Source organism: Canis lupus, chromosome 5 (genome assembly GCF_011100685.1).
Source record: "Canis lupus familiaris isolate Mischka breed German Shepherd chromosome 5, alternate assembly UU_Cfam_GSD_1.0, whole genome shotgun sequence".
NCBI classification, from domain to species: domain Eukaryota; kingdom Metazoa; phylum Chordata; class Mammalia; order Carnivora; family Canidae; genus Canis; species Canis lupus.
Window position 1 is genome coordinate 76,265,197 of NC_049226.1, and position 17,618 is coordinate 76,282,814.

The window sequence follows — 17,618 nt, forward strand, 5'->3', positions numbered from 1 at the left end:
ACCAAAGCTTGAAAAATCACTTAAAATAGCACTAAATGTCAACACCGTGGAGCTCAGAGATATACAGACCAAGGGGAAAAACTGTTCCTCATATTTCCTTATGGGTATTTGTGGCTTGGGACAAGTTTTACAGAGAAAAGATTACTAAAGTGGTGGATCATGCTTCTAGAAAACAGTGTTCAATGACCAGAAAGATAAGTGGCTCTAGGGATGACAAAGATACTGAAGCCAAAGCTACACATGAAGAGTTTGCAAAACAGTTTTTCCTTTTCATATTCTCACTGAGAAGATAAAAGGACCACTTGTATTAGGATATATGAGGAATTTCTTAACTGGCACTTGGCTGGAACCACAAAGAAAAAATCACCTGCTCCAGCCCAGAAACAGAGCTTAAGAAAGAACAAAGAGTGTCAGTGAACAGTAGGGAAATACCATCCGTGTAGCAGCCTCATGGACAAAACCTTGAATTTGTTTATTCAACAGAAGAATGGATGAAAAAGGTAAAACCTCCCATAAACTGCAATATTCAGACTCCGCCTTAAGGAGTAAGGAAGCAAAGATACTTAGAAAGAACAGAGTAATGTCAAACACCCTTAGAGTAAATCTATAGTCCCAGCACCTAACACAGGTCCTAGTCTCCTGGAGGCACTCGATAAATACCAATTGAGTAAGTGAATGTTAGTTCAAAAGATCTCCATATACACACTCAAAAAGTCTTATACTCTTGGGTCTGTAGGAGAAAAGAAAAAATAGGTATTTTGTCCATTTAAAGTTTCAATTCATTCTAGGATCTTAACTTGCCTAGCTGCTGGCTGGGATACGTAAAAGACAATCTAGCTCACTCAGCCCTTCTGTAGCACAAGCAGCCAAAGGCAGCTGTGCCTTAGAAGAAAAATCGGGGGAAGGCAAGCACAGAAGGGAAGGGACACTGCCACAATTACCTTCTGTTCTGAGTAACTTCAATTCTCAGGACCAAGGCAGATGGGCTCAGTCCTATCTCTAGGAGAAAAATGCTCAGTTCCATGTAAAAGAAAACCATCAAAACCATGAGCAATGCTCTTGCTGGGTGAATAGACCCTCTGGGAGCAGATGAAAGGAAGAACTATGTGGATCCTGCTTAGGAGATACTTGATTCATTTAGTAATATTGAAAATAATGTTAATGAGTGCTACCAAAAAAGCATTTAGAATTACTTCTTTGGGACAAGAATTTTCAGAATCATTTGCTACAAATTCAGATTCTTCAGTGTCTCCTTAGCTCTACTGAATTCTGGGAGTGAGGTCCAATCATCTGCATTGTTAACAATCCCCCCAGAGAATACTGGGCAGTCAAGTTTGAAAACCCTCTGAACCATTCACAGAAATCAAGAGAGCTCTTGCTTGTTTCCGCTTCCTTGTTACAGATCCAAAGAGTGTGCTATAAATTCTTACCATGCCTTCCTGGACTTGGTGTTTATAGGGATCCAGCGAATTCCCCCTTCCTCTTTATTGCCAGCAGATGAAGGCTGTACTCTCAATTCTAACAACCTCAGGGAGATCTCAGGGTAAACAGTCTCTTTGGTCTAGAAGCTACCCCAGCTAGTGCTTCAAGGTTAAACTTGGCTCTTTATTTGCTTTACACTTGAGGGCTATTGGTCTTCAGGTTATTCATTCACACCCACAACTTACCCCTCAAATGTCAAAACCAGGAACCCAAATGTTACATTCAAGAATAAATCTTTGTCCTTATGAGAAAATAAGATTCAGAAGTGAAAACTTTTGGGTCTATGAGAAGTGTCTTCTCACACTCAAGTCTATACCCACAGTAATCACTAGGAACGATTTGATACAGACTAAGCCATGACAACGCTTAGAAAAAAAAACAGATAGTAATTTATACTCATCCAGCATTCTAAAAGACTGGGATTAGGCCTTAGGTTGTGAGCTAACTTCAAGATTCTAGTAGTATAACCTCAGTGACACACGGTCACTAAAAAAACCCCTATTTAAGGGTTAGCAGGGGCAAGACTAGTCTGTTTACATTATGACCACTTCTCCATGAGGTTTTTTCCAATCCTGAAACTGTCAAAATTGGGACGCCTGGGTGGCTCAGTGGTTGAGCGTGTCTTGGGCCCAGGCCATGATCCTCAAGTCACGGGATCAAGTCCCGATCGAGTCCTGCATTGGGTTCCCTGCAGGGAGCCTGCTTCTCCCTCTTTCGGTCTCTGCATCTCTCTCTGTGTGTCTCTCATGAATAAATAAATAAAATCTTAAAAAAAAAAAAAAAAAAAGAAACTGTCAAAATAGAAGATTAGTTTTATAATTGGATTTACTAAAACATTAGTGCCCAAGAACCTTGTGTTGAATATCACGTTTGTAAAATACAAAGCATGTTCCTTTTCCCAAAAGGAACCAGAGTTGTATTTCTTTAATGCAGAGTGGCCTGGCTCAGAGTATTCCTTATGACATATTTGGGGTGTGTCTTTATTTAATAGTAAAATGCACACATCCCATAAAACAAACACTTTTAAGAGTCAAACCATTGTTTCTTGTAACATCTTTCAAACACCAATGAGGAAGAGTCAGCTGTGACTTTCAAGGAATTATCAGCTTCTCAAGGACGCTTTTTTTTTTATTTTGTAGAAAATGAGCCCTCATCATAATACAGTACTATAAAACTCCACTTCATAGAAAAATTTTCATTAATAGAACTTTTGCAGGGCAGGACCCATCATGCTCTCTGAAGAACACAGAATGCGTTTCCTTCCCCAGAAACCATGTAAAGGATCATTACCTCTAGCACACCTATGGTGAAGCATATAGAGGCTTTTCTGATCCATTCCAATGGAGTTGGCGACTTTGTTTAATTATTTAAGAAGAGACAAATCACTTGAGAACCCTACAATGGCAGCAAATAGAATCCATGAGATGTCCTGCTAGCATGTTCAAAGTCTTAGCAAAAGTTACCTTCTATCAGCCCCCATTGATGGCCTGGTAACAACAGAGAAGTTTAGATTTTTCTGAATATACACATGCATACATACCTGTGACTAAGAAGCTAGAGTGAAACCCTCAATGACTGGACACTTCATAGCAGGACTCAGAAAAGGCAAACTCTTCCTTCCAACATAGTAAATGCTCTATGTTTCCACTTCCACATCTAGAAATCCACGTTCTAAGATAATAAGACTACTACAAAAGAATGACCAGACCCTCCAGAACACTGGCCAAACCATGTGGAGGTTAAACACTTTATAGCAAACTTGACATTTTAATGTGGAAAGGAAGAGACACTAACTCTCACCCTTCTCAATGGCATTCGTTATTTTCAACAGCCTGTCAATGTAGGTCAGGTTTCAGTAGAGAGCACTAGCTTCCATTTTGGGGAAACAGTTCACACAGTTCTCAATCTCCCTGCCCAGCAAATTCTGCAGAGGGGAAAGAAGGCACAGACTGTCAGAGAAGTCCCCTACAGGAATACCCCTTTCCATTATGTAGGCTATTTGGCTTATGTCAACACTAGCTCATGAGACCCTCAGGATGACTCTGAAAGGTGAGCAAGACAGGCATTATCTCCATCTTACAGGTGAGAAAACAGGGACTGTGAGGCTAAATGACTCATGAGCCTAAGGTCACAAGTCAGGCTGTTATTTGGTAGCCCAACCAGTAGATGAGCCTAGCCCTCTGGCTCGCCGGCCAACATGATTTCCAGGACACGAGCCAGCTTCCTTTGGTTTCAGGGTGAGAGGCAGTGCAGTATAAATGGTCAGGAGCCCAGGTTCTGACACTGGCAGACCCACATTCCAATTCCAGCTCGGCCACCTCTTCGCTACCTGACCCTGTGTCTGCTCCTTGCCTCGCCCTTCATCTCCGTTTCCTCACCTGTAAAATGGGGATGAAAACGTCTACCTCACAGAGTTATAGTGATGATGAAATAAGATGACAGACATGAGGCACTCGAATTCATTCACTAGACAAATATCTGTGCCAGGCATGCACACTGCAAAAGATAAGATAGCGAGCAAGAGGTACAGTCCTGATCTCATGGAGCTTAAAATCCAGTCAATGTCCTGCTAGCATGTTCAGTTTTACCAAAAGTTACCTTCTACAAACCTCAGTTGATGGCTTAGTGACAACAGAGAGCAGCTTAGATTAGAAAAGGTAAATGGATAAAGGGTGTAAAGTGCTGTTACAATAAAAGGTGAGTGACTGGAGAGATTAATAGGAAGGAGGCAATTTTTAAGAGTGGTCTCTAAGGAGAAATTTAAATTTGAGCTGTGAGGGATCAGAAAGAGCTATCCATATACAGAATGGAATGGAAAGCATTCCAATTATAGGGACCAGGGTGTGCAAGGGTCACAACCTGGGGAAGTGTAGGAATGGAAAGACGACAAATGGGATGGCTATGTAACCTTATGGGATTTGGGGGAAAACCTTCAGAGACTGGCTGCCAAAGACTACCAAATCTATTTAAAAAATAACAAAGATGAGGCTCAAGAGAGGTGATGTGTCTTGCCTAAGGTCACAGCTACTCTGAGGAGGGCCTGAGACCCCAGTATTCTACCTCAGGGCACAACATCTGCTCCCTTCCTTTGAGGAAGCTTCATGCACAATGAACCCCCCCACCCCCCCACCCCCCGCTCCCCTCAACACTTATTTCCATGACAACTGTCTTCGGTGCCCAAAAGCACCTTAAAAACAGAAGCAACAGCATCACACCAACTTCTAGGCATCTAGTCAATTGTGCACCAAAGTCCTTATCCTTCCACTCTTACGACACAAGAGCAAAAACTGCTTGGACCTCACTCAAAAGCTCCAAAATAGAAACAAGTTTCTCTTCTTACAGCAATAAACAAGAGAGGAAAGGGATGTCCTGGAAGGAAGATTCTGTGGCCTGTTCCGGAAAGTAAGAGAGAACCACCAGCATAGAAGAGTAGAAATATGAAGGTTCATCTTAAATGAACTGCAGAGGAAAAATGAATTACTTTATTTGAATAAAAGAATGAATCCCATTAAAAAAAAAATAAAAGGAATGAATCCCTAAATGAATCACTAAAGCAGTAGTTGCCTATCAGGGTGGTATCCTGCTCAAGAACACTTGGAAATTTTGTGGAGGCATGTAGTGGGCAGGGCCAGGTATGCTCCAAGTCTTACAAAAAGACAGGATGGTCTTATGGCGAATGTATTACTGAGGGGCCTGGCTGGCTCAGTCAGTACAGCATGAGACTCTTGATCTGGGGGTTGTGAGCTGAAGCCCCACATTGGGTATAAAGATTACTTTTATATGTTATATACATAAAATCTGAAAAAAGAATGTATTCCCCCAAATACTAGGAGTAGCCTCACACACACTTTAATATTAACCCCAGAGGGATTAACATGCCCCAGCTTTTCCTGTATTCTCATGGTTTGGTGGCTCTTCCCACCCTCACCACAGCTGGAGGAAAAAAAATTAAATTCAGGTTTCACAGCTGAGGAGTTTGAAATTTTGGAATCCAACTGTAAGCTCATAACTCTAACATGGAACCTGGTACCAGGTGGAATAAGGAAAAAGAAGTTTCTAGTAAGAGACGGATAAGAAATTTTAGCAAAATGGGAACTCATTCCCCAGATTGGCATCTATAAGATTACGTGTTTTGCAACACACAAAATTCTGTTATTTTTGAGTCTTATACTGCTTTTCAGTTTAAAATCAGATACTAATGACAGTTCTTTTAAAAAGTTAATCACAGGGATCCCTGGGTGGCGCAGCGGTTTGGCGCCTGCCTTTGGCCCAGGGCGCGATCCTGGAGACCCGGGATCGAATCCCACGTCGGGCTCCCGGTGCATGGAGCCTGCTTCTCCCTCTGCCTATGTCTCTGCCTCTCTCTCTCTCTCTCTCTCTGTGACTATCATAAATAAATAAAAATTAAAAAAAAAAAAAAGTTAATCACAGGGCAGCCCAGGTAGCTCAGCGGTTTAGCGCTGCCTTTGGGCCCAGGGTGTGATCCTGGAGACCTGGGATCAAGTCCAACGTCGGGCTCCCAGAATGGAGCCTGTTTCTCCCTCTGCCTGTGTCTCTGCCTCTCTCTCTCTCTCTCTCTCTCTCTCTCGTTCTGTGTCTGTCATGAATAAATAAATAAAATCTTAAACATAAATAAATAAATAAATAAATGTTAATCATAGTCATCTCACAAATACAGCTAGCTGTATTTTCTGGACCAAATTTTATGAGTAAGATTTTTAATTTCAAGATGTCTAAAAATGATCAAATGTCTAAAAGTGCCCAAAGCAGCCACACCTTGCATCTCATTTAGGGCAAAGACTGATGCAGATCAAGGAAGCTCCGATGATATCTAGAGATCTGTTTTGGAATTAAAAACACCACTTTAGGGACACCCAGGTGGCTCAGTGGTTGAGCATCTGCCTTTGGCTCGGAGCACGATCCCGGTATCCCGGGATCGAGTCCCGCTTTGGGCTTCCTGCAGGGAGCCCGCTTCTCCCTCTGCCTGCGTCTCTGCCTCTCTTTCTGTGTGTCTCTCGTAAATGAATAAATAAAATCTTAAAAATAATTAAAATAAAATAAAATACCACTTTAGCGATTCAAAATCCACTTTCAAGTGTTACCCCAAATTAGTCACTATTTCCCCCTCAAAAATTTATTTCACAAATTAAAGTTTATAGAATCGAAACAAAAACCAGACCATTTCCAGAAATTTAAAAAAAAAAGAAAAAAAAAAAGATTCAAAAAGTCTACCCTATTTCACAATAGCCAGAACAGTGATCCAACAAATACATCCTCCATAAGGCAACCTTTCTTCTTTCTACACAATATCTAGATCTTCTTAACTCTCCCAAAGAAGTCTGAATATGCTAACTTCTTCACTCCAACTTGCCAATTAACAAATAGTGGCCCCACACCCCTTTTGACCAATTTTCTAGAAGCCTAACCTGGCTTCTCAGGTTAGCTGAGCAGACAGACCTGTTTTCCTCCAAAAGCTCCTGCCAGTGCCTTTTCTGCCCTGCCAGTCGGGGCCTGGGAAATCCTCCTCCAGCTTTTTGCTGGCCTGTCATCAGAAGTTCACAAAATGAATGCATCCGGATTCTTTGAATCTTCTTCCCCCTGTTATGTACCAGGAGCCAGGCAATAAAGTCCCACCTCCCATTACAAAAAAGACACAGATTAGGAGGAAGACCCAGCACTTAGCATGGAGGGGAAGAAAAAAGATGGAGGGATGTGAGAGTCATGGAGCCAAACCTACTGCATGCAGCACCCGCCACCAGAGCCCTGGTCCTGCAAAGCCTCAGAGGGAGGCTCCCTGGCTAGGCCCTCCGTTCGGCAGGCCACACCTGTCTATGGCAGCAGCCTTCCGGCTGCTCCATTTTAAACAATTCAAACACATCTCCAGCAGGGTGGCAAAACTGGGCAACCCCTCCTCCCAGCAAAAGTGCGAGCCCTAATCCATCCAACACTTGGCCCCAATTTTCTTTCTTTTCACACTCTTTTGTTTGGGAGACAACTGCTTGGTCAAACTGGATCCCTCTCTCTGTTAACGGTTAGGCAGGCACAATGCTGCAGTGACAGAAAGGAAGCATCAAGGCCGACTTGCTCTAACCCAGAGGAGACCTCCTCTCTGAGGCCGGCGATGCCTGATAAATGGGACTTCAATGGGCAGGTTTCGCTCTGCTCATCCACAAGTGAACCGACGCCTGGAGTCCTAGAACGCCCGGCTCCGCAGCCTCGCAGGAAGCCTCTTCTCTACAGGGTAGACAGCCCATTCATCCCCCAGGAACCAAAGGAAAGGCAGACAGACCCAGGTCGCGCACTCCACATCCAAATGTTCGCAAGCGCGCGAAGGTTTGGGGCGCCCCGGCGCGCCCTCCCTTGCACTCCACCCTCCGAGGCCTCCACCGCCCGCGGACTCACCACTGTGCGAGCTGAACCACCTGGGTGCGATGTGCAGAGGTAGAGCATCCGCCAGCGAGGCTCGGGAGCCCAGGTACAGCATCCCGTCTCTATGGTGACCGCCGCCGGTCTCCTGGTAACCATTGCCATGGGCATAGGTGGAGTCGGACGCAGACCCTCCGCCGCCGGGCGCCCTCTCCGAGTCGCCGGTGCCCCGGGAGGCGGGGGTGTAGAGGCCAAAGGGCACCCCCCCGGCCGTGCTGGGGTCCATGCCCATGCCCGCCACCGAGCTGACCGAGCGGCTGCGCAGCCCCATGGCCCCGCCGCCCGCCCGGTAGTGCCCAAAGTGGGGCGCCCCTCCCGGCGGGGGCACGGCGCTGTCATCGGTGGAGACCCCCGGAAAGGGGCCCCGGGAGCGGGCCGCCGTGCTCTGCTTGCCCCCCATGCTCGCCCGGGCCCCGGTGGGGCGGGAACCTGGAGGCCGAGACCCTCCCCCACTTCTCAGCAGCGGGGGCAGGGCTGGGCGAGCATAAAGGGGGAGGGAGTCAAAAAGGAGACCGGGAGGGGGGGGAAAAAAAAAAACACGGGGGAAAAAAGAAAAAAAGAAAAAAGAAAAGAAACCCCCGCGGGGCGGAAGAGGCAGGCGGGCGGGGATCCCAAACTAAGAATTCAAAACGATCCAAGCCAAACGCATGTTTCCCCTCAAGGTCCAAAGAGGCGCAGTCCGGAGCGGGCTCGGCGCGCCACAGGCCGCCCCCGGGCTCCCGAAAGCCCGGGGAGCCGCAGGGAAGGAGGAGGGAGGCGGCGGGCGGGCGCAGGGAGGCGCCGGAGGAGGCCGCCCGCCGGACAGGGGGAGGCGGAGGAGGGCTGGGGGCGCCGCGCGCCGCCCCCGCCTCAGGACGCCGCGACCATGGACGCCGGCCCGGACCCCTCCAGGCCGCGGGCGGGCTGCGGCGCTGGGCGGCCAGGCGGAGCTCGGGAAGCCGCGGGCGCGTCGCGTCGCGCTCTCGCTCCAGCCGCCGCCGGCCCCGCCAGCCGCTCCGCCCCGCTCGGTCCCGGGCTGCGCTCGCCGGCGCTCCTCGCCGCCGTGGAGACAATGGAGGGCGGCAGAGCGCAGGCGCGGCCCGCGCCCCCTCCCCTCCCCCCCGCCGGGTTAACCCCTTCGCGGCCCCTGCGGCGCCGGGCCCTGCCGCCGGGAGGTCCCCGCGCCCGCCCGCCCGCCCGCCCCCCCCGCGACCGGCCTGTGACCCGCGTGGCCCGAGCCGCCGGCCGTCGGGAGCAGGAGCCAGGCGGCTTTTCAAGGCCAGCACTCGTTACGGCCCCCCAGATGGCTGATTGTTGAGGGGGAACCACCTACGGGAGGAGGGGCGGACACGGTTCAAAGCGCTGGGAAGGAACCGCAGGGAAGAATGAAAATTGCTCGGGACGCCTACCTGGCTCTGAGGGTCACCGGTCAAGCCTCCCTCCCCGCACGAATTTGCCCCCACAGCACCCTCTGGTGGACGTGCTGTCCGTTCTCGCGGAGCTTTCCCAACCAGGAACCCCTAAGCTCAGGAAGCCTGGCGTTTGGGGGATTCTTAGCTGGTTTGGGGGGTACGCAGCGCCCTGGGGCACTTGTGACCCCGGATGTTGCTGAGTAGATCTACCCTTCCTTCCTAAGGGTAGAGTCCTTAGCTAAAATGGGATCCTGAAAAATCATGAGGCGTGTGATAGAAAGTGCGGAGATGTAGACACAACTACAACTGGCGATCTTAGAAACTCCCTAGTCCAGGGCGAATCCCCGTTTTCGTTTACCTCTTATTCCAACATGCACCATAGTGGGACACAGTAGGTACTCAACAAGTATTTGTCGGACAAGTCTGCACTTTGCAATATGCCTTTCTCCCAAATTCGTGTCCGTCCATCCACTCATTCATTCAACTATTTTTTCAAGTGCTGGGTGGTGGCTGGCTATGAGCATCACCCAGTCCCTGGTCTGACTTCCTTGCTCTGAACGTCCTTTCCACATCGAGGAGTCAAAACAAGGTATAGAGAGAGAGAGTAAAAGAAGCCCCCCCCCCCCAAGAAAAAAGAAGAGCTGATCTGTCACAGAGTCCTGGTTCTCACAAAGCTTCAGAAGAGCCACTTCATGCCGACTATGATGGCTACAGTCAAAGAGGACAAATGCAAGTGTCAGTGAGATGTGCAGCCATTGGAACTCTCATACCTGGCTGGTAGAGATGGAAAATAGTACAGCTGCTTTGGAAAATAGTCCAGCAATTCCTCAAAAAGATTAAGCAAAGAGTTATCCTATGACCCAGCAGTTCTACTCCTATATTTCCAAAAGAAATGAAAACATATATGGACAGAAAATCTTGTATGTGAATGTTCATAGTGGCATTATGCAAAATGGCTAATAGAAGCAACCCAACTGTCATCATCATCCAATGAATGGATAAAGCAAATGTGGTGTACCTATACAGTGGAGTATTATTCTGTGCTAATATGTGTTACAACATGGATGAACCTTGAAAACATTACACTAAGTAAGAGAAGCTAATCCTAAAAGACTATGTATTGTGTGATTCCATTTATATCAAATTTCTGGAACAGTCAAGTCCACCAAGACAAAAAAGGAGGTTAGTGGTTGCCGGAGTTGAGGGGGAGGCAAGAATGGAGAATGACTGCCAATGGGTTGGTTTCCTTTTAGAGTGATGAAAATGTTCTATATTAAATAATGGTGATTATTGGGGCACCTAACGGCTCAGTTAAGAATCCGACTCGGAAAAAAAAAAAAAGAATCTGACTCAATCTCAGCTCAGGTCTTGATCTCATGATTGTGAGTTTAAGCCTTGCATTGGACTCCACACTGGATATGGAACCTGCTTTAAAAAAAAAAAAAAAAAGGTGAGGGTGCCTGGGTAACTCAGTTGGTTCAGCATCTGCCTTCAGCTTAGGTTGTGGCACTAGGGTCCTATCCTGGGGTCCTGGGGTCCTGGGATCAAGCCCTGCATTGTCAGAGATTCTGCTTTTCCCTCTGCCTCTGCCCTCCCCCCAACCTCTGCCACTTGTGCTCTCTCTCTCTCTTCCTCCCTCAAATAAAATATTTTTAAAAATAATGGTGATATTTATACTACCTTGTGAATATACTAAATACTGCTGAATTACACACTTAACAGGGTAAACTTGATGGTATGTGAATGACAGTGCAATGCCATACAAAGTAGTGAAGTAAGCAGTGACAGTGTATGGTGTGACAGATGGGCCTAGAACAGTGCCTGGCATGTAGATAGCACTCTCTATGAATGACTGCGTGAATGGTGAAGTGCCATGAGAGTTGAAAAAGCATGGTACTGATGGAAGGAGACAGGCACAAACACAGTGATTCATTTTTGGTTTTCTTTTTAGATTATTTATTTATAAGAGACACAGAGAGAGAGACAGAGGCAGAAGCATAGGCAGAGGGAGAAGCAGGCTTTAAGCTGAGCAGGGAGCCTGATGCAGGACTCAATCCCAGGACCCTGGATCACCATCTGAACCAAAGGCAGCCGCTCAACCACTGAGCCACCCAGGCGTCACACAAACATAATGATTCTAAGCCAAGGCCTAAAACATGAGCTGGTGACCAACCAGGGAATGGAGTCTCAGGGGGAGAACTGCACTTTAGGAAGACAAGCATGTTCCAACCATGTTCCTAGCATGTTTGAAGGCCTAGAGAACATGGCATCTTCAAGGAACAAAAGCTACAGAAGAGTTGATAGAAGAGGAAGTGGGAACCCAAGATAAAGCTGGTCCTTAAAAAAATAAAAAATAAAATAAAAAATAAAAAGCTGGTCCTTAGGGGCAAGCCTGAGGGTCCTGGGAGCCGGTAGGGGGCACGGACCATATCCTGAGGAGATATGGAGCTCTGGGAAGATTTATCAACATTATTATCAGTAAAAATAAAAATGGCTAATGATTAATGAGCATTAAAGAGGTCAACACTTGAAAAATTAAGAAACTTGTGCCCTCCCCAAATAAAGATCTTTATTTTCCTTAGCTTCTATATTGATAAAGTCCCTGGATAGAAACATGAAACAATATGATGTAGTCCCCCCTGGGGGTGGGCAGTGGGAACTAAACTGCTGGGTGACAGGATGGATGACAAATATTTTGTTTCATTATATGCTTTTTTTTTTAGATTTTATTTATTTATTCATGAGACACACACACACACACACACACAGAGAGAGAGAGAGAGAGAGAGAGAGAGGCAGAGACACAAGCAGAGGGAGAAGCAGGCTCCACGCGGGGAACCCTACATGTAACTCCAGGATCACGTCCCAGGCTGAAGGCAGGCGCTAAACCGCTGAGCCACCCGGGCTGCCCATTATATACTTTTTTGGATTTTAGTGTTGGAGCCATGTAAATTGAGGGGGACAGAGAGATAAAGTCTATACGTGGGCATTAAGATCACCTGGCTAGTAGGGGTAGAGCTGGACTTCTAAGCTTTATAGTGAACATGCTCATCAACAACTCTTTGGATGACAAGCTCATTTTCTCTGTATGCTCACCAATGGAGTAAAAAAAGAGTTAATCTGCTTAACGGCTCTATTTCTTTTTGTAAATTAAGAATTTACCTTTAAGGTTTATATTCCAGTCTACTGATTATGGTAGGCCATCCTTTCTCACATCTGGCTCCAAGGAACAGCTGAGAGCCTGAACTGCAGGTGAAGCCTCTGCTCTCTGCAGTGTGATGACACCAGGCTTAGGTACCCTGTGGGACTCTGACTGGCAGCCTATCTCAGGCAATGCCCTTGTTATCTCCTTGTGCACTTATTAAAGAACAAATTTCCTTTGAAATTAAAATATTAAAATACAGAATAGGTAAAGTTCTTCTTTCAGTAGCTTGACTCTACCCTTGACATCTTAGGGAGAGTGACTCATGGCATAGCAACAGGCATCCACGGAGACCTGCAGCCTCCGATTAGTTTCATTTTGTCATTCATTGCGTTGAGATCCAGTATGGGTTTTGCTGAGAGTTTCTCCTGTGGATTTTTGGTTTAAAGTTAATGGATCTGGGGAGGTGTCAAGTCATTTTGGATGCTCTCAATGCAAGGAGATCAGAGGCAGAAATGGCCTCAGCTATAGATTTAAGACTCTGTTTTATTATTATTTTTTTTTATCTTCCTGCTCTCACTGACCCTGGGTGAACTGCTTCCTGGCTGTCTTTTAGCTGTGAAACAGGGTTAATAAGCCACTGACCCACCTACCAGAAGTGTCAGGAGAAAGGGCTGATAAAATTGGTGTTGCCAAAGCCTGTGAATGCCAGTGCATTACAATGCTGCAAAGCCCCAGTTTCAAACATCTCTGAAAGAATATATGTCTAGGAGGTTCCTGAAAGGTTCAGAAAATGAGGGAAACAGCTTGCTGGGGCCTGCTCCTGAGAAACCTTGGGAAATCTGTGGCCTCCTTCCTCTCTGTCTCCATGAGCCATGGCTTTGGAGTGATCCCCCAGCACCTCCTCTGGGGGTGAATAAGTGTCTCCCAGTTAGAAACTTTCTCCCAGATTTCTCAGATCTCTATACATTTTTATTATTTTGCTTAAAAAGAGAAACCTTAAAGAAATCAGGGCAATGGGCAACCAAACGCACAAAGCAAGGAGCATGAGCATGTATGCATGTCCACAAATATTTGTTGATTGATGGAGAGGAAAATTAGTAGTGGGGCTCAGGGCAGGATTCCAAGATTCCCAGATGTAAAGAGACTGAGGGGTTGGCTAACTCTACGTTCTACAGAAGCGGAAGTGAGGGACTAGAAAAATAAAGGATCGGAGTTTAAATTTGCAAGGGTAGTTACTGATAACAGCCAGACAAAGCCCTGGATTTCTGGGTTGACCACATATCCTGTCTTCCTGTGGTATGGCTGGTGAGTGACCTTCTGAAAAGAACTTGCTTGGCAATAAGAGTCCTGTGGCCTGGCCAGCAAGTTGAGATCCACTTGACAAGGGACCCCCAACGGTCTCCAGTCTCTGATTGACAGGACATTCATATGTGGATCTCAGAGGCACACAGCAATCAAGTAGCAGCTAGAGAGCTCTAGATTTAGGTCCAGAGTCCCCACTCTTTTGTGATGACAGTGTGGGTGGGAGATAGAAAAAGGAAGGGCCCCAGGGGGCAGTATGAAAGGTACTCATGCTCCCTCTCTCAAAAATTCTACCCGGGCCCTTTTCACATCTAAGAGAGAAAACATTGAGAGAATAGAGGGCACCAAGGACTTGAAACCCAAAGTACTTTCCGTCCCTACGAACCATGACAAGCAGATTTTGAGAACCAGACAAATACGAACTAAAGAGGTGGCAGTGGGGGAGGGTTACAGAAATGCTCAGGTGAGGGCAATCCTACCTGTTCTAGTTCTGTTTCTAGTGGGGAACAGATTACCAACCTATATATAGACAGGGAGCTTTGAAATACCTGTATCTCTGTCTCTATCTCCAAAATAAAACTCAAATGCCAAGGCAGGGTCCTTCCTACTAGCAGGTTCCAACTTTTTTAGCTGTACAGCCTGCTACATCCTGTCAGATACCCTAAGTTATAGCCATACTTGATTATTTGTTAGTCACTTAGCAGATATTTATTGAGCACCTATTACAGCCAAGGCTGTAGGCAAATAAACAATAGGAATATGACATGTTAGATGAATGAATTCATTTATTCCCATGTGACAGCCTGAATGTGCATAGAGAGTATTCTTTATCTTTCCTTCTCTCTGGCCTTGAACTTGGCCTGCTGAGCTGAGCCCTTCTCTCCAGAGCAGCCTTTGGCCTTTTCCATAGACAACAAGGAGGAAATGGGGAGGCAAGAAGAAATGCCACTACAGGACAGTGAAGGCCAGGGCTGGAGGAGTTTATAAAGAACTGCAGTGTGTGAGAATAACTAATTGGTGGAGGGTTTTAAGGAGAATGCGTGGTGGTTCTGTATCCCCTTGTGGGTGTAAAGAGTTACAAGTAAAGACCTTGAATGGTTTTAGAAATTACTTTTGGTTTCACAGAAGGCATCCTTTTGCCCTAGATTCCACTCTTTTTCCATTCATTAACTGGACAAATATATGGAATGCCTTGGTGTGTAGCCACCATGCAAGGCTGAACAAAACCGATCTGCTCCCTATCCTCCCAAAGCTTGAAAATATTAAGCAAACAAACAAATAATGCATTACAAATTGTGGTGTGTATTCTGCAGGAAAAGGAAGAAGCACAGCTCTGTGACAATTTTGGGGGGGGACTGCTTTATCTTTGGAACACATCTCCCCTCTTCACACATAAGGGTCTTTGTTCACTTTTGATGCTGAAATACTTTTTCTTGACAGTGTATCCTACGGAAATGCTAGTATACTGGAAAGCTTCAATGTCAACTTGTTCAGGATGCCACGTTGGGTTTCTTATTTAGGCTGTCCTTTCTTGGCACGTTGCTTGCAAGTCTTTTATAAAACCCAATTCATTCTCTCAAGTGTATATCTGTTGTACTGTTACCAACTGTCCCACTTTATCCGGACCGAAGGGTTTCCTAGGCAACTTGGTCACCCTAATTTGTTGATATGTCTGTCTTTCCCCATTAAATGCAAGACTCCAGGAGGGAAGGTAATCCTTCTCACCTTTATTCACGCAAGGACTTGTATATAGAAACAGTGGTAATATTAACAACCGTAAGAGTATTGACTACATTCCTGGCTCTGTGCTTAACTCCTTACAAGAACCAAACTAACAAAGTAGGTCATTTCTTCTTTCCATAAAGAAATTAAAGCTAAGCCAAGTAAGCTAGGATTTGAGAGGGTGGGACACAAGAAGAGAACTTAATCACCACTTACCATGCTAGCACAGTGCTTCTCAAACTTTTTGATCTCAGGATCCCTTCACATTCTTAAATATTATTAAGGACCTTCCCCACCAAACTTTTTTTTGTTGTTGTTGTTGTTTTTTTTTTTTTCCCCACCAAACTTTTATGTGGGCTGTATCTACTGATAGTAACCATTAGGAATTATTATTATTATCATTATTTTAAGTAGGCTCCATGCACAGCAGGGAGCCCAGCGAGGGTTTTAAACTCAGGACTCTGAGATCAAGATCTAAGCTTAGATAAAGAGTCCCACGCCTAACTACTGAGCATCCAGGCACTCCATAACTATTAGAAATCAAAACCGAGAATTTAAAAAACATTTTTTTCGTGATCTCACTTTAATATTAATGCACATTAGTATTAATAACACATTTTCTAAGTTCAAAAATCCGTATATTTCGTAAAACGAAAATATTTTAGTAGGAAGAGTGGCTAATCTCTTCAATGTCTGGCTTAATAGAAAGCCGCTGGATTCTCACATCTGCTTCTGACGTTCATTTCATTACTATATACCACGTAGCCTCTGGAAAAACCATTGTACCCTGGTGAGAGAAAGAAAGTGTAAAAGGCAAATAACAGCCTTGGTAAAGATTATGTGAAGTTTCGCTTTCGGAGACCCCCGGGGGTTCGAGGTCACTTTGGTGGGCGCTGCTGCAATGCATGAAACAATAAATCACACCTTCAAACCTATCGATGCGATGCCTTTATGGCAGGCCTCAGGGGATGAGGTAAACCTGGGGATGGCGCTAATGCTGGGCTCCGGTAGACCGCCTGGGCCTCGCGGGGCACACCGGCCGGGAGACAGGGAGGACGACGTCCGCCGCCCATCGCCGAACCCGCGCTGTCAGGGTCTCGGTGAGTTACCCACGCGCGGCTCACCCTGGGACTACAACTCCCAGTAGAGCTTGCGGCAAGGGGCGTGTGCCTGCAGCTGCGGGGAGCGTGGGTTACTCTGGCCGAATGACGGAAGTGGAGGGGGCGTGCCTGTTTGGGGAGGTGCGGTGTCCAATTGGAGGATCCCGGGAGAGGGGGCGGAGCCGGTGCTAGGGTCAGCCAATGGTTTGAGGTCAGGCGGAAGAGGGGGACGGGGCGTGGCAGGGCTCTCTCGCGGGCTGCGTGGGGCTCACTGAACCCGGGAACGCAGGTTTGGGGTGGGGGTGGGGGGAACGCGCAGTCCTGGGGCAGGGGTGGCCGGGTCCCCGAGATGGCTGCGCGATGGAGCAGCGAGAACGTGGTGGTGGAGTTCCGCGACTCCCAGGTGAGCCGGGGGCCAAGTGGCGCCTTCTGGGCATGCGCCCTCCCTGCCCCTCCCCCACGCTGCAGGCTCTGTCTCGGGGGCGGCGGGGCGACCCTCCAGCCGGGGCTAGGGAGAAGGGTGACCCGGAGCTGTCAGACCGGAGCGGGCGAGGGAAGCCGTCATGACCGTTGGGGGCGGTTGGGGGGCACGGAGTGGGTATCGTGGTTCCCCGCGGGGGTCTGGGGAGTAGGGTCTGTCTTGGGACCCCGAAGCGCAGAGACCGCGCAAGAGTGAGTGCTGGGGGGTGGGGAGCGAGAGGGTCTGCTCCCCGAGGCCGGGGGACCCGAGGCCTAATGACTTCGGGTAAGGCGCACAACTTCTCGGAGCCTCAGCTGCGTGGACTTAACTTTGCCTCCCTGGACTCTGGAGTGGATTCGATTAAAAGAAGCACAGAACTAAGCTTTTAAGTGGCCGCTGATGGTAGAATAGGGTATAATACCATATAGAGGAGTGTGCGCGGCACGTGTCCTCAGGTTCGAATCCCTGGTTGGAAATCCTGGCTTAGCCCTAGCCTGTCATTCCGTGTCAGTGCATCAGCTTTCTCACCTGCGTGAAGGTGCGAGTCGTAGCTGCCTCATAGGGCCGGCGAGAAGAATGTTATATATTTA

The 17,618-nt window shown here is 47.1% G+C and overlaps 2 protein-coding genes across 9 annotated transcripts in view; one reads left to right on the forward strand and one right to left on the reverse strand.

Annotated features, from left to right (window-relative positions):
- The window catches only part of ZNRF1 (zinc and ring finger 1), a 103,807-nt gene extending 95,123 nt beyond the window's left edge, over nt 1-8,684 (reverse strand). For 4 of the 5 annotated variants that reach the window (XM_038538326.1, XM_038538323.1, XM_038538325.1 and 1 more), the window contains exon 1: nt 7,885-8,684. In XM_038538326.1, coding sequence (XP_038394254.1) covers nt 7,885-8,308 — 424 coding nt within the window. In that variant the 5' untranslated portion in view covers nt 8,309-8,684. The remainder of the gene's footprint in view (nt 1-7,884) is intronic. The other variant, XM_038538322.1, reaches the window with a different exon arrangement.
- An 8,126-nt stretch (nt 8,685-16,810) lies between these two features.
- Nucleotides 16,811-17,618, forward strand: part of WDR59 (WD repeat domain 59) — a 103,790-nt gene continuing 102,982 nt past the window's right edge. The window contains exon 1 of one of the 4 annotated variants that reach the window (XM_038538330.1): nt 16,811-16,971. In XM_038538330.1, the coding sequence (XP_038394258.1) occupies nt 16,918-16,971 (54 nt within the window). In that variant the 5' untranslated portion in view covers nt 16,811-16,917. The remainder of the gene's footprint in view (nt 16,972-17,618) is intronic. The other 3 variants (XM_038538327.1, XM_038538328.1, XM_038538329.1) reach the window with 3 other exon arrangements.